This window comes from Tenrec ecaudatus, chromosome 2 (genome assembly GCF_050624435.1).
Source record: "Tenrec ecaudatus isolate mTenEca1 chromosome 2, mTenEca1.hap1, whole genome shotgun sequence".
In the NCBI taxonomy this organism is placed as follows: Eukaryota; Metazoa; Chordata; class Mammalia; order Afrosoricida; family Tenrecidae; genus Tenrec; species Tenrec ecaudatus.
Window position 1 is genome coordinate 194,398,979 of NC_134531.1, and position 27,136 is coordinate 194,426,114.

At 43.6% G+C, this 27,136-nt stretch overlaps 2 protein-coding genes across 2 annotated transcripts in view; one reads left to right on the forward strand and one right to left on the reverse strand.

The window, feature by feature from the left end:
* LOC142440265 (olfactory receptor 2Y1B-like) overlaps positions 1-8,086 on the reverse strand; it is a 22,725-nt gene extending 14,639 nt beyond the window's left edge. Inside the window, exons 1-2 of the mRNA XM_075542749.1 lie at positions 8,071-8,086; positions 7,474-7,692 (exon numbers count right to left, since the gene is read on the reverse strand). Coding sequence (XP_075398864.1) covers positions 7,474-7,692; positions 8,071-8,086 — 235 coding nt within the window. The remainder of the gene's footprint in view (positions 1-7,473; positions 7,693-8,070) is intronic.
* Positions 8,085-26,809, forward strand: LOC142440266 (olfactory receptor 2Y1B-like). Its single transcript, XM_075542750.1, has 3 exons — positions 8,085-8,122; positions 10,912-11,201; positions 25,797-26,809. The coding sequence occupies exons 1-3, from the start codon at positions 8,085-8,087 to the stop codon at positions 26,807-26,809; spliced, it is 1,341 nt and encodes a 446-aa protein (XP_075398865.1).
* The last annotated feature ends 327 nt before the right edge of the window (positions 26,810-27,136 follow it).

The following is a 27,136-nucleotide window of genomic DNA, read 5'->3' on the forward strand; positions in this document are numbered from 1 at the left end:
CCATTTCAATTTTACTATAGAGAGAAGAAGAAGGAGGAGGAGGAGGAGTACAGAAGATGAAAGAGAGTTATAACTTGGTATTCAGAAGTCACAAACTGGCAGCCACCTGAAAGGATGTTTTTTTATTGGAGTTATTTTCCAGAAATTTAGAAATCAGTAGAGTTCATATGAAAATATGGATTGCCTATTTGTCTACATTGAAATGCATTAGTAATGAGAGCATTGATTGAATGGAACTCAGATTATAACTATTAAGGGGAATTGTCCTTCCCCTTGCCTGAGATTAGGCAGCTTCACACCTTTTGTTCTATCACTTTTAGATGGTAAAAACCTGTAGTCATTCCAAGGTCCTGAAACTCTTTCGAGTGAGTATTTAAATTCTCCAGTCTCACGTAATAAGCAATGATTGCCACTTCACTCATCAGTAAATCTTTTCCCCTTTATCTTCAGAAAGGTCCTTTTGCAAGAAGGCCGCCTCTCCACTCCTCTGTTATTGTCTCCTTCCTAAAAGAGGTTTCAGGTGAGGGGCAAAATTCAAACCAGGGTCAGAGAAAACCTGTTGAAAAAGAGTGAGCTTATTGAAGGGGATATTTTGGTGGTTTGGAGTCCCAAAGAACTAAAAACAAACAAACACATTGCCATTAGGTGCATGTGTGAGGTAGCTAGTTTAGGGACAGGTGATTGTCCCACCCATGTCTGCAAAGGCCCCATAGAGGAGGTTGGAAAGAAATTGGGCAACCATTAGACATCTATGAAGTCTCCAAACTGAGCATGCTCACACTCAAGCCTCTGAGCCAGGTGGGAGGTATACCTGGGCAGGCCAAACTAGGTCCAGGCTGATGACATCACCCAGGTGAGCTCCACCCAGCCAATGGGACCAACCAATACCATGAACCACGCCTCCCCAGCCAGAGGTTTGAAAGATGCTGGCTGTGGGAAGGCGTCTCCTGGGGGGAGGGGAAGCGGCTCCCTCTCCCATGGCAGTGCACTTGTCACTGCTTCGAGCCTACTCTTATCTCTCTCCCTGCTCCTGGTCAGTGGCAGCTCTTAGGGTGGGGGTGCACATGCACCACCTGGGTGTGTCCCCTTAGGGCATACTCCAGGCCTGCTTGGGGCCCACATGCACCCACTCTGGCCTACTCAGGGGACCCACAGCCACTCTGGCCCCCTCACTCTCTGGCCTCTGTGCCCTCTTTCCCCTTGCTCCCTCAACCCCTCAGTCCCTGGAATCCCCCCACCCCAGTTCCACACATGTGGGTACTCTTTCCAAGAGGTTGTTCATGCCCAGTCGTGAACGCCTTTGAGACTGTAAAACCTGAAACTTGTCCCGTCCTTCAGCAAAACCCACTTGAATTATGAAACAGTCTTGCGCGCAAATTCTTTCATAGGGCGTAGCCAAGAACCAAGGTATTACCCACTTGAGAAACCTCACATTTGGTGCCCTGTGAGTCAGATGAAAATCTTTGGACTACACCTTTAAGGTAAGCCCATCTCGGGACACACTTCTGTTCCTGGCACGGGCACCCATCTCTGACCTTTTTTGTGCACCTTTCAGACTTCACCTACCACCTTTGAGAGATGGAGACGCTCTGGCAGCTGGATGGAACTTTCTAAGTGTCAGACTTAAACTGCAAGTGGTCCAGTTTGAAAAACACCTGACTCTGTAAGGGGGAAGGAACCTGCAGGGGAGCCGAACATGTGACCCTAACGACCTCACCAAGATGGTGTCCAGTGCTCCAACCAAGTAGAGGGTAGGGGACTTCATAGCTAGACCTGCCTGGCCCCTGCTCCCCACTCCCCCAGTTTCAATGGTTTTTGTCCCAGGTTTTCCCACTGATGCCCCATGACTGTTTTCTCCTGTTCACAAACAAGTAGCTTGGTCCAGCTTTGTTGCATGACCTTGGTTGTCTGCTAGTCTTATTGTTTGGTTCTTCTCTGATTAGTTTTCCTTTGTCCAAGCCTTGACAAGAGGCGCCGAAAGCAAGGCCACTGAGTAACTGCTAACCCTGCTGTTTCATCGAAGGCTTTTAAGCCCACCTGCCTCCCTGCCTACGGCCTCTTGTCTCCAGGCCATTCACATTCCTGGTACAGTTGCACCAGGACAGCATGTGTCCTTTCAAGGATCCAAATTCATCTAGAGTGGCTGAATGCACACAGAGCCAATGGACAGATCGGAATGTATGCGGCACCAAAATAATTGCACCCTTAATGCAATTACCCATGTGCCAACTTTGCATCAGGTTTGACTATTTCCTATTATTATTATTATGTATCGTGTCACAGATTAAGAGTGTGCACCAAGAACTCTGCTCCCCTCTTAGGACACAGACTACATTTCCCAGCCCTTAGCAACTGCACATGGCCACAGGTCTCAGTTTGGCTGAAGAGCTGTGGGCAGCAGTGTTTTGAGCTACTTCCAGATCTGGTTTATCAATTTTGATAGGAGTGGTCCTTGCTTTCCTTCCCCCCTGTCCATATATTAAAGAGAACCTATGAATGAGTGGAGCCACAACAAGGAAAGATGCTGGGTCATGAGTGAAAGGATAGAAGAAAGGCTCCACTGATCTATGAGGGGTATCCAAGGAAAACCTGAACAAAAACTCTGTTGGGCTGAGCTTTTGTAGTATGAACTTTCCTCCTAGGCAAGTACTGGGCAACTACCTCTGAGTTAGTGCACCTAGTGGCATGACCTGGGATGGTTCTCTCTGGTCACAATGAATTTTTCATAAAACCAGTTTTGTTCCAACCTCAATTTTTGTGATGGCTGATTTAAGAGAAGAGTAATTCAGTTGTGAAATTTTGTTTCCTGCTTTGGAAAAACGCCGCAGAAACTGTTGTGATGTTGAACACAGGACAGCGTTATGGGAAAACTCAAGTGTGCAAATGGTTTTCTCCTTTAAAAAAAGGTGAAATGTCAATTGATGACAACCCTTATTCTGATGTCTGTCAACTTCTTGAACGAAAGAAAATGTTGACAAAATTTGTGCACTTGTTCTTGGAGACTGACAATGGTCCATTGAAGCGATGGGGAAGTTATCTGGACTGTCTTCAAGCTTGGTTCAGCAAATTTTAACAGATGACTTGGGAATGAGGAGTATCACTTGGAAATCTGTGCCTTGGGATTCTGACTTTTCTGGGAAAAGAGTGTAGAGTGGAAACATGCCATGCTTTGAAGAAGAGCTCCAAAATCACCCAGACTCTTTTCCCCGAAGGTCACTCACGGTGAAGAGCTATGGTGCTATTCTGACAACCACAGGAGCTAACATCAATGAAGCCATTTGAAGATGCCATCATTGCTTCGCCGCCCAAAAGCTTGTCAAGAGAAATCAAAGATCGAGATGATGCTCATTTGTTTTTGTTTTTTATCTTTCATCTATTATCTTTCCTTACCTACCACTTGTCAAAGGAGGGAAAATAAGGTGACAGTGTCTCAGTGCCTTTGGAGTTCATTCCACCAGGTCAGACTGTTCATCAAGTGTTGTTGAGTTAGAAGTTCTGAAAAGTACCTCTGAGTAACAGTGGGCAACAGTGTTGCCTAACAGTGTTCAACAAAAAAGGCCTGATTTGTGGCAGACAGGGGACTGCTTTTTCCACTATGACAATGCACTTGCTCACACAGCCAACTCAATGCATTCATTTTTGGTAAAAAGGTGCATGACTCTCTTGCCTCACACACCTTACTCACCTGGCCTCCTGCTGTGTGACTTCTTTTTGTTTCCTCGAATGAAATGGTGGAAATGAAAGGACAGTGATTTGACTACGTAGAAGACGTGAAGAAAAAAACTAGGGTGGTGTTGTCAGCCATTCAAACAGACAAGTTTGAAAAATGTTTCCAAGAATGGAATCACAGATTTAAGAAATGTATTAAGTGTAATGGAGAGTACTTTGAAGATGAGATGGTTGACTTATAAAAAATTTTAACTACATAGCTTTGAAAAAATTCCAGCTTTTGTTCTTTTTTTGGGGGGTGTGAGGTTGCCGCCTCATATATTGAAATGAATTCAGAATGAGAGGTCCAGTTTTATGAGATTCAGACTGTGAGATTTGTGGGGTTTCTTTTATGCAGTTTGTTTCATTTAGCAACACCTTTTATTTTCACATAGAATTCTCTTGTCCAGTTTTCCTAATTTTCTCACCCCCCACCTCACCACTACATTACAGCATCCTTTTTGCACTGGCAGCTCCATTGGGATTTCCTATTTAGGTATTGCTATAAATCACATTTACAGTCTTAGCTAATATAACTGGTGTGTTAGGAGGCTGTGTCAGTAACACTCAGAGTGAGTTCTCCCTCATGTGTGTTGTTGCATTAAGGAACCAAGGCCACCTTCTCAATGTCGCTAAGCTTCCCTTGCACTTGTTAGAGAGGGAAAGAAAGATGATGGTGTCTCAGGCCTAGAGGTTCCCTTATTGTTAGGAAAAGAAGATTCCAGTGGACAGATTCTGACTGGTTGATTTTGATCTCACACGTGGTGTTAGATATGCAGGCTGTGTGGCTAAGATACATCTTAGGGGAAGAAAATATATCAAGGGTCCTCTCACTTCTTGGAGTTCTTGATTGCTTGGCTTTACTTTATTCTTTCTAGAAAGGAAGCACAACGATTTGGGTGATTAGAAGACTTCAATTTTAGGCCCAGCTTTCCCCCCCACTTTTTGGAAAGCTTTGCATCAATCATGAATAATCTGTAATTCCATTTCTTCAGGAATTTAGTGATAAGTGGTTGACCAACTCTAGGAAGGTGTAGCATGTGGGAAACAGGACCAGAGGGAGTGTAGGCACACAAACTCTCTATGCTCATCATAAAGAGTGTGGAAGGCCAAGACTCTGGTGGGAGAAAGCCTTCACATTTGTGAGTTGGAGGTGAGTCCCAGTCACATTTTCCTTACTAAAAATCATCCTCACAAGCCCCCTCCCCATTATAGTACTACTTTTAAGATTATTCTTACAAGCCAAAAGCTACTACTATGTGCTTTGAGGCTATCTTCTGTTAGAGCAATCAGGTTCAGTTGTCTCCGCCCCCAATGCAAGCCCACTCCCTCCTGATACTGCTCATAAATTACCTGATGTTGTCTGATCTTGGAACCTATGCAGGGTCAGACCTGGCTAGTACTTGAATGCGAGATTCTAAATTGCTCCCCCTGGAGAGAGCTCAGGGACATCAAAGATTAAGTTGCCATCTTAATTCTAGTATCTCCACACCGTGTTATGTGTGTGCTTACCAGGGCTTGCTAGCTCCAAGACTGTATAACAATGTTAGAGAATACTTTCACTCTTTCTCATTTCTGCTTCATAGAAAGGTGATCACCCTGTATGGTCTGTCTGTCTTTCTATTTGCCCTCAATTGCATGACTTCGCCTCAGGTCCCTCTCAGGTGTAAGCCTGGACCTTACAGTAACAAAGGGGCTGGAAAGACATTTGAGAAAGTGTTTCAAAGTGACCCTTGAATCTCCTCACTCATCCCATACTTTTAAAGTATGACAAAATAGAGAAATAGAGAGGATCTGTCAATTGAATTTTTCAAAAATAGATTTTTGCTGAGAGTTTCATTTTCTCAAAGGCAGAGAAGACCATTAATGCAACTTTTAATGTAACTTTAAGAATCTGAGTTTGTACTACATTATAGGATAAAGTGGTTTGGAAGAGAAAATATGAGTTGCTATACTGTGATGGGTTTGAACTCAGGGAATTTGTCCACGTAAAGTGGGCAAAAACAATAAAAACTAAACTGGACTTACTGTCGAGTTAATTCCAACTCATACTGATCCTGTTAAGACAGGATAGAGCTGCCCCATGGAGTTTCCAAGGCTTTACATTGTTATGGGTGGAGACAGCCTCATCTTTCCCACATTGAGCTGCTAGTGGGTTCTCACTGCAGGTCTCATGGTGAGCAACTCCACGTGAATGCCACTGCACATCCAGACCTCCCTGGGTGTTTCCTAGACACCAGATAATCACCATATTGGGTGAGTAGGTATTTTCTAAGTGTCTTTCCTAGAAGGGTGACACAGGCCTCTGTAGAGGAGAATCTAGCAGGAACGAACAGATTTCTAAGGACTGAGGAGGAAGAACATTGCAGGGAGTTTTCTGTATCAAAGAACAGTGTGTATAGATCATCGGTGGTGGAGCACTCTCTAAAGCACTCTTGAAAGAAAATGAGAACAAAGGTCAGGTTTAATCACTCACACATCAATTATTTTCAGGAAAGTGTTTTCCTAATTTCCTTCCCTTTCCTCCAAACGCTTCTTCCCTGGAGGGGTCAGAGCCTACATCACGGAAGGGAGGTAAAAGGAGACAGGGTAATGAAGAGAAAGAAGCCCTCATTCTTTTTACTAAATGGTACTGTGAGTTAGACAGAGAAAAGACACTCCAAACTTGCTGCCATTGAGTCAATGGTGGCTCATAGAAACCCCTGTGGGCTTCCGAGACTGTAACTGCTTTGGGGGGTTGAAAGTCCAATCTTTCTCCCATTAAACTACTGGTGTTCGTGAACTGCTGACCAGGCAGATTGTAGCTCATCAGGACACCACGACACCACCACACTACCTAGGGTCCTAGAAAGAGATGGGCAAGGGGAGAAATGAAGATGTTAGGAATTTTAACACAAAAGAGAGGAGGAGCTACGTTTCTGCAGATATCTCTTCAGCCCATGGACGCTTAAAAGCAGATAAAACATATTTCCTTATCAGCGGATAAGACAGGAGATAGCTAAAAGACTGGGTGGAGAAAGGATGTTCACATTGCCCCCACAATGAGTGGGTAGACTCTTGAGTTTGGGGTCTGGAGATAAGGGCACAACATGATGTCTGGAGTGCAGGGACACACATACCTGGAAAGAGGGGGTTCACTACGGGAAATGAGACAATAGCAGAAGCCCCATCAGGAAGTCAGGCAATGAAAGGTCCAGCTCTATAGACCACCAGGGCTTTTAGACTAGCCAAGGGCCTTTTAAAAGAAACCCTGGTGTCATTTTTCTGAGTTGAGGGGCTGAGCACGAGATTAACCATTGGAAACCACCAGCCAATTCCTTGGAAGAAAAATCAGGCATTCTACTCCCGTACTCTAGTAAGAGTTGCCACCTCAGAACTGACTCGATGGCAGTGGGTTTGGTTTGGTGGAGATGCAATCTGAGCCAGATGTAGGTTGAAATTGAGTGAATGAAGGTTCATTACCACTCACATGTTAACTTTTAAGGCTTCCACAAAGTGTTGGAAACTCACAAGAGCAGTTTTACCCTGGCCTATAAGATCTGCATCTGTAAGGTTTCTTGAGTGGGTAATATGCCGGTTCTTGGCTCGCACTACATGCCTGGTGAACTACAAGCCCATATTTTGAATCTGTGTCCAGAGTTAATTTCTTTGCCTCTGCTTTCTCGAGGCCTTATGACAAAACTATCAGTTCAGCCAGCTGGGCTGAAGTCCCTGGGGACAGGGAGTGAGCTTCAATGACTTGGTCAAGAGAAACAATGGTATTACCAGGTCTGTACACTCCAATGGTCACAACGCTGCGACCATCAGCAAACCAGACACAGTAAGCTACAGCATACGGTTGTTCTTTCAGGGCTGACGTAGGCAGGTTATTAGTAAACAGTAGCTCAAAGCAGGAATGGAGGGGTTTAGCGTCCTCCCCGGGGTCAATGAGTAATGCACCTGGATTGAGGGTTCTAATAGTCTGGGGGGTAACCGCAGGGTTCTCTGTAAGAAGGACTTGATACTTTAATAGACGACTGTGAGAAAGGCAGTTATTGTTTTAGCTTGTAGCACTTCGGGGATCCTGTGGTCAGTCAGGTCTCTAAGATGCCTCCTATGGTGATCCAAACTGCTTCGTGAATAAGAAAGGCACAGCTTCTATTGTGCGTAGGCAAGATGGCCACCTGGCTGAGAAAAGGAACATTTGGAAAAATATAGTGGGACGAGGATGAGGCCCATGACCATGTAGGGTGTAGTTTAGACAATACATCTCAGGCTAGAAGGGTAGTTGGACATTCAGGGACTACTAGACAGCTATGGGAGAGGTAAAGTTGTCCCAGAGGCACCTTAAGGTTGCCATGAAATGTTTGAGTACAGGCTTACCTGACACTCCCATCATGGTGCAAGTGTGTGGGGCCAGGGTTCCGGGGAAGAGGTAAGGACGGAGTAGGCAGTCCCAGTACCTGGGAGGAAACGTACTGACCTACTTGCCATGTTTATGTTCACCCTACACTCCAGAGTAGTAACAGCCATCATCTGCTGCTTGCCGTCTGGGCTACACAGTAGACTGGGTGCGCCTACCCTCTCGGGTGTTTACCATAGGACAGAGTACTGCCCATGGCCAGTTTTTTTTCAGTGGTAGTATAGCCCTTGTGAAAGCCTACTCTGATTAAGCCAATACCTTGTCCAGTGATCCAGGCAATGGCACAATTGACACCTGGTGCCTTGTTCAGGGGTCTGGGAAATCTGGGAGGCAGTCGATGGGCGTAAGTTAGCAATGGTGGCCAGTACCCACACATGCCTAACATTCTTCTTTCTCTTCTTCTCCTGGGCTCCCCACTCTTCGTCTCTGTTGTAGAAGGTTGCGGTGGCACTAATGACCATCTCTTCTAGGGGAACACCTTCAGGTTTTTGCACTAACTTCTGAAGCTTTGTCGGAATATCTGGTCTGGCCTTGTGCAGAATTTGTCCCTGAGGAGGACGTCCCCTTCATGTTCCTAGATTTACCGTGCTGTGATTCTTCTGGGTTCTCTCGGTCATTCGAAGAAACTTCCAGGCCATTCATTAGGCTCTTGGCTAATAGCTGTCACTTTAGTGCACTTGATGGCCTTTGCCGCCCTGAATTCAGTCTATTTTTGATACACACTAGAAAATGTTCCCATTCCCACCTGTCAATGGGATCATTATTATCCCAGGGGAGGGTTAGTTGGAGGCACAGCTGGTTCTCCTATTGGATATTTATCAGTTATTACATGAAAACTATATGCAAAATTCCAAGCTACCTTCAGCACTCATTTTTTCTCAAAGTCTGTCATACTCTGTCCCAAAATGATCCTTACATCCTTCCAAGCCTAGTCATGGGCTAGAGTGAGGTGCTGAAAGGCCTCTATGCACTGTTCTGGACTGTCTGAATAACTGCTTCGGTCACTCTTAATTTGCCTAAATTCAATTAAAGTGAAAGGCTTGTGACTTACCTGGGGATCAAATTCCCCAGCTGCCTCTATCAAGGGTAGGACTTTGACAGGACCACCTTTCCCCCAGCTTCTACAGGTTCAGGGACTGAGGGTGGTGTGGCCGGGCTGGGGATAGAGTAGCCTTCAGCTTCTGGGCCCCTTCCGGGGTCCTTGCTACACTGGAAACAAAGGTCTCTACTGCGTCTCCAAAGGAAAAATGCTTCAATGCAGGGAACTCTGCCCACTTCCCCATCCCTTTGCAGAAACGTTCTAGCTGAATCAGGGTCAGCAGGGAAAGTGTACCATTATCCAGCAAGAATTCCCCCTTACCTAGAATGTACTGAGGCCACATGGTACTGCAGAAAGATATTAGCTTCCATTTCTCTAGTTTCTGTGGGTCAAATCTATGGCAATTTGCTCCCTTGGGGACAGATCCTTCCTTTACCATCTAGCAAACAAGACCACAGGAAAACCCCAGTGCCCAGGGCCATAATCTGAAATCCCAGCACTCGCTGCACCTAAGGCACCATGAAACGTGAGCTGGAACAGATGACTCTGTTTGAGGAGTGTGTCAGGGGACCCAGTTTCTGCTGGCAAACTGGCCCCGACCATCTTTTTAGACAGCATGCAAAGGATTTGTGTGCCACTGACTTGGGTGACTTTACATGACTCAGGGAATATCTGCGGCTCAGATCTGGACCAAAGGATGGCATATGGCACACAAAAGCATTCCCTCTGAGAAGGGACTCTTGAATGCCCATCTAGAAAGCAAACAACAGAAAAGTTAGAGAGCTTGGTGCTCCATGGTCATCAGTTAACGTGCCAGCTCGGGCCACACCTAAGGCATTAGGAAACTTCAGCTGTGGACAGGTACCGTGTGCGATGGAAAGGGGTTCGGGCAACCCATCTCTGCTGGTGAACTGGGCACGAACTGTTTTCTAGACAGCAAGCAAGACATTGTAGGCCATCAGCTTGGATGACCTTACAGGGCTGACAGTGGGTGACCTTACAGGACTGAAGTGGGTGACCTTACAGGGCTGAGAGTGGGTGACCTTGCAGGGCTGACAATGGGTGACCTTACAGGGCTGATGGAGGAATTACTGACATGAGTAATTCACCAGAACCTCCGAAAGTGGGACCACTGCTTGGAGTGAACTTAAAATTGTCTTCAAGGCCACCACTGGCTTATGAGTGGCCTTTCCAAAACTTTCGGAGGGGATGAGAGACCTGTCAATTGGCTCAGTGTACATTCAGCCACTCTAGACAGATTTGGATCCTTGGAAGGACATATGATGTCATGGTGCAACTGTACCAGGAATGTGAATGGCCTGGAGACAAGAGGCCGTAGGCAGCGAGGCAGGTGGGCTTAAAAGCCTTCGATGAAACAGCAGGGTTAGCAGTTACTCAGTGGCCTTGCTTTCAGCGCCTCTTGTCAAGGCTTGGACAAAAGGAAAACTAATCAGAGAAGAACCAAACAATAAGACTAGCAGACAACCAAGGTCATGCAACAAAGCAGGACCAAGCTACTTGTTGTGAACAGGAGAAATCAGTAGTGGGGCATCATGGGAAAACCCAGGGCAAAAAAAACGTGGCAACTGGGGGTCGGGGTGCTAGCCACGCAGTCCCCTGCCTTCCACTTGGTTGGAGCACTGGACACCATGTTGATGAGGTCCTTAGAAGACCATGTGCTCAGTTGCTCTGAAACAGAAGGCAGACACTGGGGGTGCCACCTTGGTGAGGTCGGTAAGTCACATGTTCGGCTCCCCTGCAGGAGAGAGCAGGGGGAACACGCATCCTGCAGAGTAAGGGATTCACTCGTGCGGCAGTTTGCTGGCAGGAACACAGAGCGAACCACGGGAAAGCGAAAAGGCTTTGGGAGCCAGAATTCCCAAGAGTGTAGGCTGCAGTCTTCTGACCACATCACGGGAAGGGGGGCTTCTGGAAACCTGGAGGCAAGGATTGCAGAGGAGAGCAGAGAGGCAGACATGCAGGGGGACAGGAAGGGGCTCCAGCAGCCATACATTCAGATGGCAACAGCTGCAAAAGGCAAGATGGAATCCTGTAAAACCCACAGTGGCATCTGAGAGGAGGGAGGAGGTTGCCTCTCCCTTACAGAAGCAGGCGTTTTTCAAAGTGTGCGCCTTGTAGCTGAAGGCCGACACTGAGGAAGTTCGACGCAGCCGCCAGAGCTTCCCAGTCTCTGGAAGCTGGTGAGGTGACGTCAGAAAAGTGTACAGAAAGAGTCAGTGAGGCAGAGATGAGTGCCCGCACCAGGGAGAGATGGCTATACATCCAAAATAAAAGTTTGATTATTGAATTTTTCACGGGAATTTAAAAAATAATTAAGCAGTGCTCAATAAATAATTTGTGTTGAATTGATAAATGGAGCAAAGTTTTAACATTCTATGTAGGTTAAAATAAAGTATAAAGAAATTTAAAATATTAACATAGTAAAGATTGTGATACAGACAGAAATATAAAATATCAAGCTTGTCATCCAGGACATTAATTATATAATTGAATCAATGATACAAATAAATAAAATGATATGAGGAGATCAGAAATGGAAGCTATAAGCCATGTGTGGAGAACATGGTAGACTTCAAAGGAGACATTGGATGGGATAGAAGCATGAGCATGGTTTTGATCAAGGTAGAAACGAGGGAATTCCAGGTTGGGGAGTGGCATGAACCAAGTGAAATAGTGTATTTTTATAATACTGTATAGATCAATTTGGTTACAGCTTTGAGTAAATGGAGTAGAGAAAATTAAGAGAATCAATTGGTGATTATAATTGCCACGTTAAGGCCCAGAAATCCCCAAGGCCTCCCTTGGTAAACAGTTCTCCTACTGCTCTAAAGGGGGCATTGGAAATGCCCCTGGGACATTAGGTAGTTTAATAATAGATTAGATCTCTCCTGGTCAGAGTTGCCTAGGGTAGGTGCATGCGGGTGTAGTGGGAAGGATGGTCCCACCTTGTGGATTATGGGTCTCATTAGTCTCTCCTACTGGGGTAGGAAACCATATGCAATCATGAGTTTTCAAGAAAGAAGTTCGGATCATAGCCCTCCACCCTACGGATGAAGTCAGGATCAAGAACTGCCTTCTTGAGGATTCTCTAGACGCAATCAATCTCCAACTACATTTGAAGCCAGTATGCTTGAGAGAGGTAAGTGTGTAAGGTCCTTTCCTAGAACTTTTGGGTTAGTAGAGACTGAGTGGACTCCCTTGATTTCACAGTCAGGCAACTGCATAAACATGGGAAATCATTGACCAATTATAGGACTTTCTGGTTATTTAAAGAGTAAGAGTTAACTAAAGTAAATGTTAAGATCCATTCTAAAATTCAAATTCTGGATTCCAATGGCTTTAATATGCAAAGTAAACAAAAAAAGAGGCACAATCAGAGTTGTTGAAGATCAATCAAAGAAGACTTCTTGGAGGAGTATACAACAGGAAGAATCCATCCTATTTGGAGAAAATGTTCTGGGTATAGAATCAGAGATCGAACAATCTGCTAATTTAGCTTTTGGACTGAACTCAAATTGTGGCTTTCTGGTCTTAGAACAGAAACTGATGGATTATTGTTGGGCAATTAAAAAGGAGCCTTGGGGTCAGGATGGTATCTGTATAAGGGGACATTGTGCGGAGGAAGTGAAATTAGATTCAAATGTAAAGACGATGCTCTCACAATTAGGTGGTCTGAAAGGAGTTTGTGGAATCTCCTCCTTTGCTCAGACTCTGAAACCACACCCACTGCCATCCCTCAAGTCGCTTCCCTTTGAGAGAGTAGGACAGTGGACAGGAGAACTGACCTATCCCTACAGGACGGAGGAAAACTGCCCCTATGTGATTCCAAGACTGCAAATCTTTACAGAAGCAAATTACATTCTCTGACGTGATTGGGGGTCCATTGGTGTCAGACAAAATTATTAAATAAGTGGAATGGCATGGAGTTAGTTGAAAGATTTTTTAATGTGATTTATGATCTCAAGAAGGTTATAATTAATAGAGGTCATAGACAGACAAATAGATATGCATCCACACAGAAGCAAACAGACATAGAGATAGACACAGACAATGTTCTTTGCAGTGCAGTGCAGTGCAGTCCTTATTGTGCAAGTATCAAATGATTTGTGTGTGCCAAGGTGATTGGGAATAGAGGTTATATCTTAATCTTTAAAAAGCAAAAAAAAGTTTTTTAATATCAGAAAATTACAAAATCTCAAAATTGGATCACATATTCAAAACTCTCTCATTCAACCTGACAGTTAATACATGAACATTTTAAAATAAATGAAAGATAAACTTTCAACCTCTGAGTGAGCAGAAAGTCTTCAAGTCATGAGAATATCACCACATTACCAGTCAGTCCATCTTTAGACTATTTTTGTTTTTATTTTAATGTTTTCATTATATCAAGCCACCATCTATCTTTTCATTTCCATTAACTGCTCCTAATTAAGGCCTTAGGAGGAGCACAAAGCAAGTTTACCAGCTTTCGCATGTGGAAGATCTTGAAATAAGCAACAAAGCTATCGTGTTTGGTTTCAAAAATCCTCATTTCCAATCTTGAAAACAGCTCTTTCTCATGTGAGCTATTTCCATATGCCATACAGGTTTTGTTTCCTAGAGGCTGGATTTTTCAAGGTTTTATTCCAGTCTACTGCCAAGAACTTGCAGAATGCTAAAAAATTGCAGAATACTCAAAAAATACACTGTATTGTTATTTAAGGGTAGAAGGATCCTTTGTCAGTATCTGGGGAGGGGGTTGAAAAAAAATAGGCAGACCTAATCTCATTTTCGTTTTTGACTGGATCGATAGATATGGAACATGTGAAACATTATAGACATGTGAGTTTACTGGGATATATGAAGTTCAGCGTGGTTCATGTCATGAGGGCTCCCTTCAGACAGTGGAGAATGGGCGTCGGGTGGCATTTCTTCTATGCTCCTCTAAGGAGACCCCTCCCCTCACGGCTATTCAGCTGCACGCAGGGGGACGCTTCAGACGCTGATACCGGCTGCTCAGCTTCTGAGACGATGAGACCGAGGATGGACTTGTCTCACGGTCAGACTCACTAGGGTTGAGGACTAGTAACTGTGTGGTCTTTACAAGAGACCCGTCTTTGGGTCCATGTGAGCTCTAACTTGCAACGGCTGTGTGAAGCTGGAAGGGGCTCTGAGGGAATTTCTGAGTTTCCTGTTCAGGAGGGATTTAAGATGAGTATTTCTTTTTATGGTAATCATATATCACACGAGGAAGACCCTAGCAATGGATATCACAGGAAGACTGAAGAAAGTAAAGCTCTGTGAGGGATTGGAAAACCATCCTAACTGCAGCAACTGGTCATGAGTGACAGTAAAGGGCCAATTAATGGAGAGTGTGGCAAGCTGTGCTGAATACAGGATGCCATTGGCACCGATCTGGTGACAGGTCTGATGTGATGTGATCCTGGGAGATTAGCCCATTGTCACCAGGACCCTGGCCAATGGCTGGGGATTAAGAAGCAGGACATATCTCCCAACAAGGCCTATCACAAGAGGGCAGGCCTTGGTTAGAGAGAAGAAAGTCAATAGGATGACAGGATAGAAAAACAGCTCAGAAGTTTGTGGATACTGATACTTTTGCTGACACAGCAGAAGTCACATGAAAGTCATCAGACCCCAAACAGGGCGACCTCCATACCCCACTTCTGAATAAGAACAAAATTGGTCTCAGATTTCATGCCTTCCTCATGACTGGTAAAGAGTTGGTACAGGCGAGTGCAGGTGCCGGGGGCTTCCTTACTTATCACTTTCATGTGCCACGGAGCCACAGTGCCAGAGCACTGGAGCACAATCATGAAGTAGATAGACGCAGCTTTGCGCACTGAAAGATGTAGTATGGTGAAATAGAGGAATACTTATTTTGGGCCAGTAAATTGGTGCGTGTGTGTCTATAATAGCCCACGCACCATACTGTGCTTAGCCCCACTCTTGGGTTCAACTCTCTTGATGCTGGGTGCACCCCCTCATACTCTGTAGTTGTATAAACCGAAAACAACTCCACACATGACAACACGTCTTCTGAGAAACAAAAATTTGCCCAGTTTCAAATCACTACCTTAGTGGAAATGACATGAAAGCTGTGACCTGAAAGCACAAGGAGGGATGGAGGCTGATGATCCATTTTCTGGTGTGGAGAACTGTGCAGTGTGATGACAGTTCCCTTGGAGAGGAAACACAAGAGGGGAAGCAGTTCTGTTGGGCTGACATGATGAGTGTAGACGTGCTGAGTTTGAAGTGTCCTGGGCTAAGAAGATGGGTTATAAAACGTTTGAAGTTCAGAAGACAGATGTTGGGTGTAGAGTTTCAGTTTGAGGTTCTCAGTACGGCGACCTGTGATTCAAGCACTTGAGTGGAGGACACTTTCCAGGAAGAGCAGAGAACAGAAGGGGTATCTGGGATGAAACCCAGAGGAGGAAGCACACATGTGAGGGCTTCACAGAGAGAGGGAGCCTGCTAAAGAGACCCTGGGAATGGCCAGTGAAGTAGAAGAGACCCAGGAAGGGGGAGAAGGAGGCTTACGTAGAAAGAGGCAACAGGCAAAATGCAGTGACAAAGATGAAGCTGAAAAATGTCTCCTGGATGTTTCCAGAAACAACTGTGAGGACAATGTCCATATATCAGCAGACTGGAGGGTGAATGACAGGTGAAGATTTTCACACATTGAGCACAATCAGCTCTTTAAATAAACTTATCTATGAAAATGCAATTCAAGACAAATAAATTGGAGGAAAATGAAGGGGTAAGAAACGATGATTAAAAGATGCAGAAATGGAGCAAGGGTTTTATTGCAAAAATATCTAGAGCATATATGGCATAAAGCCAACTCAGATATTTATTGAGAATCTTTTATTCACCTGGCACTGTACTGAAAGATGAAGACACAATGATATGCAAAACTATATATACTTGTATGCAGACAGATCAGTATTCAAAATGTATTATATATCCTTGATGGAGCTCACAAGGCATCATGCCATTTAATTCCTGTTGAAATGTGATGAAACAGCTAGATAATTTAAGGATCACTGAGTGAATTTTCCTGACACAAGGTGCAATGTACCAAGGGTCATAGTTGGTCACTAGCTGAGCAGGTCTGTGGGTTTCTGATGTAGAGACTCCTTAGATGTTGTATTTTACTAAGGTGGCTTTTTAAAAAAATAGCTTCCGTGTATTGATTAGATTAGATGTAACCATTGTTATTAAATTACATTTTTATCCAAAGTTTTCACAAGGGTATGCAGAGTGGCTTCCAAATACTCTTCTGGATTCAGTTAATCCATCATGGACCTTAGATGATATAATATACATTTTGAGATATGATATATAAATATAGATACAATATAATACAACATTTATCAATTCAATATTTTTCATGTGTAGCAACATTAATTTAATTAATTGTTACATAACCTTCACCAATTTCTGTTGCAAAATTTCCTATGACAATAAGCAGGATGACAAAACTACCTTAATTGAATATATAGGGTTATAATCACTGTTTTCATTTGTTTTTCTTGCTGGCACACTCTACAGTTCCTTTTACAATTTTTATACTCCAAGAAATATCAATGCCAAAGGAGAGCAATTTTTATACATATTCCACTTCTATAGTTTGTGAAAGTATATTAGAAATTCATCTGTATATTTCTCAGTGTAAATAAAGTTCCATAAAATTTGAAAAGAGAGTGATAGCTGTGTATTCAAATCTATTTAACATTTACTATATGTTGTGACTACAGTAACACTAATTTAGTACCTCTGATGTACCATAAGGAGTCACAGTGGTTGAAGAGCTTGGCTGTACCAAAAGGTTGGTGGTTCAAGCCCATCACCAGTTCTGTGGGAGAAAGATGTGGCATCTTCCATGAAGACGTATAGACTGGAAAATCTTATGGGGGTAGTTCTATACTTTCCTATAGGGTTTCTATGAGTTAGAATCAACACAATGTCATTGGGTTTGGTTGGGCATGGCTGGTTGTTACCAGTTTGTTCCATCAGTTTACCCAGAAACCTTAATATTTGTGCCAGGTGTTTCCTTGTCCTAAAGTAGAGATGACATATTGCCTCACTTTTAGGATTTCGTTGTGGGAAAGGCCAAATGTAACAATATGAGGGCTGTTTGTAAAAATCTAAGTTGCAGTTGTAGTCCACATTGTTCTCTTTTGTGTCCTTAAGGTAAGCTGTTAATATTTACTTTGGTATTCTGTGTATTCCCTAGCCCATGGTGGTAGAGTGGTTACGAGTTGGGCTGCAGTCAGGCACCAGCAGGTCCTCGGGAGAGAGACTGGGCTCTCTACTCCCATAACCAGCTTCCATCTCAGGAACTCACAGGGGTTGATTGAGTCAGCATTGACTCATGGCAGTGAGTTTTTATATACTCTCTACAACTGAAGAGAGCACAGATGAGAGAGGGACAAAAGCAGGTAAAAGGAATTTTAATGAAATGTTACATATGACAGAGAGAAATATACAAAAGATTTAGCTGGGAGGAGGGAACAACTAAGGTGGATTACTGAGTTTATAGGAAGTGGAGTGTATTAGCTACATGGTGAATTATGATATTTAGGATATTTTTTATAATCCCTCCCACAATAGCCTCCACCATGATAAAAATGGATGAGTCTCCACTCTTCTCAATCCCTGTGACAATTCTCAGCTAGCCTTGAGCTGGGTTTCCAGGAATGGTGAGCTATGAGCTCCCAGAGCTCACAGTTGAGAGTTCATCTTCACTGTTCATGAATCCCAATCTGCGGAGCATGCTACCTGCGAGACCAAGCAACAGAGAACAGCCCAGCGTCCAAATGCTACAGTTTGACACCTCACATTTTTACCAGCAGCTCTCATATCCTTACATTTGACCCTTGCCAAAATACATGATCTCTACTTTAGGACAAGGAAATACCGGGTCCAAGACATGAAGGGTCTGCATAACATGCAGGCAACAGAAATTGAGTTCACGTGGATGTTATCCCGATTCAGCGATCTCCCTAGAAATTAATACAGCAGGACAAAGTGGATCATACAGTTCCTGATTTAGGAGTGTTTAGGGCACACTGTCCCCGAGTCCGTCAGTGGGTCGAACTGTGGTGGCTTGTGTGTTGCTGTGATGCTGAAAGCGATGTCACTGGTGTTTCAAATGCCAGCAGGGGCACCAAATGTCAATAGTGGTGTCCACAATGGGCTCACACACAGGAACAATTTTGAGGACGCTGCAGGACCGGACACTGTTTCAGTCTGTGGTCACAGGGTTACTATGGATTGGAACTGACTTCATGGCACTGAACAGCAAGTGAATACTACAAAATAATGTAGAAGTCTCCGTCCTTCATCAACCGGACCAAACCAACTGCTATAGAATCAGTTCCAAATTATGAGGCTCCCGTGTGTTTTAGAGTAGAGTTTTCAAAAGTTGTGACCTTTCAGAAGTACGTTTGTAGGTCTTTCTTCCTAGGTGACTTTGTGTGGATTAGAACCTTCCACCCCTCAGTTACTAGTGGAGTGCTTCATTGTTTGCACCACACAAGCCTATTTCCTTCACAAGAAGCATTACCTTTTTTCCTGCTGTTTGGACAAGTGAAAGTTATGGGGGGTGTCTTAGCTATATAATGCTGCTGTATCAGAAATACCACAAGTGAATGGCTTTAACAAACAGAAATTTATTTTCTCACATCTTAGTGGAATAAAAATCCAAATTTAGGGTTTGAGCTCCAGGGGAAGACTTTTTATCTTTCTCGGCTCTGTAGAAAGACTCTTTTTTTCTACTCTTCTGTTCCTGGTGGATCTTAATGCGGCATCTCTCTCCTTTCATCTCTGCCTCCTTCACTTGCCTGTCTAATCTCTTTTATCCCCAAAGAGTTAGACTCAAAACCTACCCTACACCAATCCTGCCTGATTAACAAAACAAGTCAACCCAGTCCCAAATATGCTTATGAGGGGTTAGGATTTATAGCACATATTTTGGGGTTGCACATTTAAATCCACAACATTTAACTGTTAGGTCCACCAAATTCATGTCTTGCCATAGGTACAACACACTCATTGCATCCCATCATTCCCAAAGTCCTTCATCAAATCAACTTCAAGCCCCCAATTTCATTTTCTGAATCACCTAAATCAACTATAGGCAAGTTTCTAGGCATATTTCATGCTGGGTTGAAACTCCTCTTTTCTGTGACCTGATGAAATGTAGCATTCAAGTTCTCTGCTTCCATAGTGCAGTGGTCGGCATGCTGCAGACATCTCCACTACAAATGGGAGAACTTAGAGGAAAAGAAGGAATGGGCACCCACCACGTCAACCCCCAGCAGAACAATCGGCTTTAGCTTGAGAGTAGTCCTTTGTTCCTTGAGACCAGCTAGGTAATGTCCCTACTCTCCAGGCGCTGGGTGTTGGTTACACCTTCTGGATGCTGGGTGGAGCCACCTGAGGTCTGGTGTTCAACTCCTACGTCCAGATCTACTGGGATAGCAACTCTGCTCCCTTGACTTCGGTGGCGCCATTCTCCTAGTTGATCTGACTAGAAGATAACTTGGCCACACCCCTTGGCCCTAGTAGGCCCCGTTCCCCTGTCCCTTGAGCATGGATTTCTTGTTCCCACATTGTTGTATCCTCAGGGACCTATTGCCTTGCCACATCTTAGTGGACGTCATACATTTCAGATCCAAGTTGTCAAAGACCCCGCTTTTTGAAACCGAGGCAGTTGTGGCCCACCCTTTGAAATCGGGAAGGCCTTGCTCACGATGCTTCTTCCATCTGCTCTGCTGATCTTCCCCTGCTCCAGGAGTGGGCCTCTTCTTCCCTTGGAAGACCACAGATGGAGCTTCTTGGGGCGGATTTCCTACCTATAGAACTCCAAGATGCAGTCAGGTCCTTTTCTTTCCTACCTTCCCTGCGTCTTTCAGTCGAAGCTGATGGGTTCTGCTGTGGGAGTGGCTTAGATCCATCAGCCGTAGACTTAATCTATTCAAGAACAGATGGCACATCCTTGGTGAAAATTCTAGGATCTATGTCCTTGGTCTGTGCAGCAGACTGTTTCCAAACCTTCAAATTTTGTTTCCATTTTTCGCAATTCCTTTAAAGTCCCTCTGTGTCCTCTAGAACTTAACTGAAATAGCAAAGATAAACCTGGGGCCCCTTTCAGAGCTTCCTTATGATTCTCCTGTCAAAGTAAACCAGCCTGTAACAACCGCAGGGTCTGTAGGCACATCTGTATGGCAATCATATATAAAGATTATAATACAGTCATTGGAGAATAGGAGGGAAAGTAGGAGAGAAGATAAAATAAAGGAGGCAGATACATTTCATAACAGTATGCTGACCTCAACCCCTCTTGGTGCTCCACGTGGAGGTGGGAGAAGAGAGAGCGAGTCTTTAGAGTCTTGAGGCATTGATAAGTAGCCATAAGCTACACATATTCAGGAGTTACATTTATCACAAGGTGGGTGGTGTTCAGAGTAAAGTCCCTGAGCTCACAGATGAGGAGACCTAATGCCTGCATTGGGGGAAGACAGGAGCGGGGATGGGTGCCTTGATGGGAGGAGATAATCAGGGAATGTCTGCTTCTACAGGAAGACAGAATCAACCATGTGCTCACTTTAAGGTAGCAGAGCTAATAGGAGAGAATCTGTGGGAATGATATTGAAAGCAAGATAATGTGCTTGGATTTTTATCACTAACTTACCAAAGTGGTGGCTTTCCTACCATAGGATACTAGCTTTCCAGATTACCCTCTGTTATAAGTTAGGGAATATTGTCCTAGTCATATTTCTCATGTTGTCAATTTCCCATATTTCCCCCTTCTGTATTATGTTTAAAATTTAATAGAGGCAACATGGTCCCTATTCATATCTCTTAACTTCCTATAGAAGCAGCACGAGACTGTGAGCATCAAGATTATGATGATGAGCAGCACAGCTAGACTAGAACTTAAGCTATATGAAATATTTTGAACCCAAGCGCATGGGACCCAGCCTCTCTATACCATCCACCAATTGTCTAATCACCTCAGAGCTAGCGGATGTCTTAACTCCATCCTCAAATGTATAGAAAATATCCCTTTTTAGTTGAATCACATATAATGAAATGTTTCCCTTAAGCCCTTGCAAATGTTTTCTAATTAATCCCAATTGTGTAAGGTTACATTATATATATATATATATCACAAAATCTGCAACATTCTAATGAAATTTAATATCCAATGATATTAAAAGTTTATAATCTGATCCTCTAGTAAATGAACAGTCAGTTGTATTAGTCTAGTCACTTTTCCATAAAAAGTTCAGTTATGAGAGAATCTCAGAGTGTCTGTTAGACAGCATCAGCAATGTTAGAAATGTCTAAGCAGGAAGCAATTGCCATTCTCAGGGATATGCGATATCTTCTTGGCATTTTGGATGACTTCAGCAACAGGATAGAGGTCTCTGAACTGGTCTTTCAACTCTCAGGTCACAGCATCACTGCCTTTCTTCTGGGCTTTGCTGGCTGAATGAAATCCCTTTGCCTGTGAAAGCATAAACAAATAGCCTCTCCCTTTGGACTGTTAGCAACCTGTAATCAGAAACATGGTTAAGATTGGGTGATTTTTCATCTTTTCCTTGCCTTTCACCTTTCTCAACACATGGTTGCATCCTTCTAAAGTGAGTCCATCAGCTTTCTCCTCCAAAAACACAAATGCATAGCCCTTCCCACAGGTGATTAGCAGACTGGGATCTCAAACGTAATTTCCATCTTCCTGGAACTTCTTAGGATCAGCTTTTTCTGTAGAAGTGAAAATGTTTTTATTTGCCCTAATTTTGTTAAAAGCTTTTAGTAAGGAGAAAATTGGGGGGTAAAAATGACTAAATGAAGTTTGTTAGACATAACATTTTTCTTCTTCTCCCCCTTCTGTTTTAACAACGAAGACTTTAAAGACAGTATAACAAACCTCAGGGAACTTGCCTGGTTCCAAACCAGTGAAACTTGTTAGACTTCATTGATATTGAAGTTTTGTCCCCTAGCACTCCGAGAATCAAGTGAGCTCACTAACTGTACTGAGAAGTTCTTAACACTCTCAGGATAATTTCAAAGACTGAAAAATATCTTAATAAATTTGTTCAGCTGTGTTTGAACTAACTTACCAAACAGACATTTTTCCCCCTCTAAGTTTACCAGTAAGGTTACAGGCTCAATTAAGCCTTATTGCCGGTCAGGCTTTTTACACCTTAGGATTTTACAATCTTCAATAGTCTGTCTCGGTTAACTTCCCTTATTCCCTCCATGCTGGACTTAGGGGAAGTTAGTGGGCGGATCTTAGGCTCTTGTGGATGTCCTAAGAAAGTGACTCCATATCCAGTTTAAAAACCTTTTCTCTTCAATTTCAAATTTAATGTGGGCACTGTTATTTCTGCACAGCAGCATTCCAAAACACCACTTGAATTATAGGGTGGTCAGACTTCTCAAGTACGTTTTCCTGATACATATACATTTTAACTGTAGAAATGCAAGAAAGTAAATATTGGCTTAAGTAATCTTCCTTCTTTATAAACCATGGTATATCAGATTTTATCACCGCCCTAATTTCTTCTTCACAATCCTGACCAATAACTCCAGCAACAATCTGAACACCTTGTAAATTTAGGTTGGACCTTCCTAATAAACAGTCTATAGTTCTTTTAGGTAGTGGACCCCACATACCATTCTTAATAATTTCTGGTTTCATTGAAGATTTTGGTTTTTCTTCACACCTCTGAATAACTCTAGAATCAATTTGAGTGCCTTGAGTACTTAGATTAAATTTCCTTCATAAAAATTGTATTACTCTCTCAAGCAGAGGCTCCTGCTTTTTGGTATCAACAGACTGCTGCAAGCACTTCTGAGCCTTTTCTTGGTTAGTCAAACTTACTGCTGGAAGAACAGAGGCTGGACTTTTGCAAGTTTGGCCAAGTCTGGTCTCCTGCTGTGAGGCTGAGTGACACCTGTGATTGTGGTTTGCTCAGCCAGGCAGAAGCCTGGCTTACTGCGCTCTGCTGTATGGAGCGCGTTCTCTTTCCTATTTCCCGGCTGGAAAGCATTTGCTAAGGGAAATCTCTTACTGCTTAATCTTGAGTGACATTGGTTCACCCCATGAGTCCCTTCCTGCAGCCGGGCAAAGTCGGGGTTCTTTTAAACATGATCTAGGTGGTCCTGGTCCATGCTCTGGTGCAGGCTGAAGCTTGATTTTCTGAGCCACGGTGATTAGCCTATCCTGCCAGCACTCTCTTTGAAAATGACCTATCTTCCTGTATCGAAAGCATTTCCCTTTATGCCTGGTGTAGTTGGCCAAAACAGCGGCTAGTAGGTCTGCCTTGTATTCATCTGTCTCCACATTCAAACATATTCTAAGATAATCTAAAAGTGTGCCTTGTTCTCGATAGGCACATAAGGCATTTTTACAGTCCTCATGAACGAACTCAAAAGATAGTTTGTAAACTAGATCTTCCACTGCCTGCACATTTCTGACACTTTTGCACAGAGCATCCTCTAATTGGGGCACAAAGTCTACATAGGATTATCATCCCGCTGCTTTATAGCAGTGTAACTGGGCCATTCTCTCTCCTGATGGTATTATTTTTTCCCAGGCCCTTAGGCAAACCTTGTGTACCTGTGTAAATGCCAGTTCAGTAAACTATGATTGTGACTCAACTGTGATATAACTCTCATCCCCTAGCAACTAATGAATTCCTATATCTATTCCATCCTCAATATGTCTCTGAGCTTGTGAATACACTTATTCATTCCACCAGATCCTATATTAGAAAAATACTGAAGGAGAAAGGAATGTTCCTGTCAAAGTTCAGCAGTCAGCTGGGATCCAGCGTTCAGACTCTACCAAAGATCTTATCATGCTAACTGCAAAAGGAGAGGCTGGGCCATAGTCAGTGACCTTCTGGGTGGTGCGAGTCAGGCTGTCTGTTAATAACACTAACAGGAAAAGCCGTCATAATTTCTGAATCTCCTTCTTCTGAAATCCCTCTTTCTACCTTTGAAAGTAAAGGTGCTTGTCTACACTCTGCCTCTTCTGTTTTCTATGCTGGTTTTCTCAATTGGTATCTTTAAACTTGATTTCCCAAACTTCCTCTTCCATGTTAGCTCTCTTAGGTTGCATTTTCTTGGAGCTAATCTCATCTTTACCTCTAGCACTGGCTTGCTTTGTTGTTTTACCATCCCTAGACTTTCCTGAACTACATTCCAGCAGGGGAGCAGATGCTTTTACTATCATGTACCCCTCTGATTCAGGCTCATTTTTCTCAATTCTGTCTAAAATCTTTTCATCTGCCTGATACTCAATTTGAATCACTTTTGCCTGCTTCTATACTGTTGGATAGTTTATTTCAGGCCTTTCCTTACAATGATGTTCCTCATTCCTCTCCTGCTCTGTCTGTGGAGGTTCTAAAATCATCTTAACTTGATCCCACAGACACCAGGTCTCCAGGGGGATACTCTGCCCCTCTTTGTGTGCTTTCTTTAAATTTGTGCCTACATGTTCCCAAGTTCCTAGATCTAATGTTCCTTCCTCTGGGAACCATGGATTATACTCTTTTACTGCTTGTAGAAAACCTTGCATCTTTTTATTTGTTTCTGCTACCTTCTGTTTTCCCATTAAATGTGCCCGAGTAATAGCATAAGTCTTAGGTTTAATTCTGTCTCACCCTATTGTCCTCTTTAAAATATTATATTGCTATTCTTATTCCTACTTATCTGCTAATCCCTCAACAGGATCCTCACTTCACACAAGTTCCCCAATTCATTCTACTGTCTGGTAGGGCCATACAATTGTACATGGGGTATAACTCAAAAGACTTCTTTTCTTATAACCACACAATGGGAGCCATTTCTTAGAGTAAAACAGCTTCTAACAACCTCGGGGTCCATAGGCACAAATGTATGGCAATCACAGATAAGGATTATAATAAATTCACAGAGAATAGGAGGGATAGGTAGGAGAGAAGATAAAATAAAGGAGTCAGACACATTTCATGGTACCATGCTCACCACAGCCCTCGTGGTGGTCCACATGGAGGTGGGAGAAGAGAGAGGGAGTCTTTAATTTGTTGGGCATTTATAGGTAGCCATAAGTCATGTATAATCAGGAGTTACATACATCACAAGGTGGGTGGTAATCACAGGTGAGGAAACTCAATACCTGCATTGGGGGACGGCATGAGGGGTAATGGGTGCTGCAGCAGGAGGAGATAATCAGGGAATGTCTGCTCCTATAGGGAGACAGACTCAACCATGTGCTCACTTTAAGACAGCATAGCTGTTAGGGGAGAATCTGTGGGAATGATATTTAAAGCAGGATAATGTGCTTGGACTTTATCACTAACTTACCAAAGTGGTGGCTTTCCTACCATGGAATACTAGCTTTCCAGATGTCCTTTGTTAGAACTTAGAGAATATAGTCCTAGTCATATTCCCACGTTGTCAGTTTCTCACAATCTCCTTAATCAGATATGCTATTTCATCACTTACAAATCCTGACTTCTCCCACAGATCTGAACACAATTCAGACAAGGTTTTGCTACTGCATTAAAAAAATACCACTGTCCCTCTATTGTTCATTTACATGTTTATGGTTTTCTTTTAAAGCCTCATCAGAAGCCCATCTATCATCACCAGGATCCACGGGAAGGCTCAACTCTAGTTTTGGAGAAGGCTTCATTTTGGCGGGTTTCTCAGATTGGCCTCAACTGGAACTTGTCCTTTTGGTCTTCATTTCCATTTTCTACTCCCTCACTCTCTTTGGCAATTCCGCTATCATCGCCCTCTCCCGCCTGGACCTGCGGTTGCACACACCCATGTACTTTTTCCTGTGTCACCTCTTCTTCCTGGATCTCTGCTACACCACCAGTACTGTGCCACAGCTTCTGAAAAATCTTCCTGGACATGATCGGACTATCACCTATGGAGGATGTGTGGCTCAGCTCTTCATCTCCCTCGCATTGGGATCCACTGAGTCTGTGCTTCTGGTAGTGATGGCCTTTGACCGCTACACTGCTGTCTGCCGACCCCTTCACTACATGACCATTATGCACCCCTGTCTTTGCCAGGCACTGGCTGCCATCTCTTGGGTAGGAGGCTTCATGAACTCTCTGGTTCAGACAGGCCTCATGATGGCCATGCCTCTCTGTGGCCTCCATCAGCTGAACCACTTCTTCTGTGAGATGCCTGTGCTTCTGAAGCTGGCTTGTGAGGACACACAAGGGACAGAGGTGAAGATGTTTGTGGCCCGAGTCATCATCTTGGTGGTTCCTGCAACACTAATTCTAACCTCCTACATACACATTGCTAGGGCAGTTCTGAAAGTTAACTCAACTGCTGGACGCAGGAAGGCTTTTGGGACATGTGGATCCCACCTCCTAGTGGTTTCCCTTTTTTATGGCTCAGCCATATACACATACCTTCAGCCCACGAGTAGTTATTCTCAGAGTGAAGGAAAGTTTGTTGCCCTTTTTTACACTATAATTACCCCTATGCTCAATCCTATGATTTATACCCTAAGGAACAAAGATGTGAAAGGGGCTCTGAGGAAGGTTTGTGGAAAGGAAGAGACAAAGGGTTGTAGTGGGCTAAGGAGGATCAATGTAATTGTCTGCAAATAGCTCAGATCACGAAGCGCATCCAGTTCCTGGGAGGGCAAGTAATCAGTAGAACTTCGCCCTTGCAAGACCTCAAGGTTTTAGTACATTACCTTCCTTGTTTTGGACTTGGAAGTGGGAATCCCATGGGATTCCTTTTTAGTTCAATGTCTTTGATCATTTTGCAAGAGCAAGTTAAGTATTGATTACAACTTTCTAAAGAAATGAAGTTGGAAATCGAAGACTGTAGTCACCTTAGGGAAGGAGTTGGTTTGTAAGCAAGTCTGAGAGTGAGAGAAGACTTAATTCCAAATGATAGCTCCTGTTCGAAAGTCAGCGATTCTTAGAATG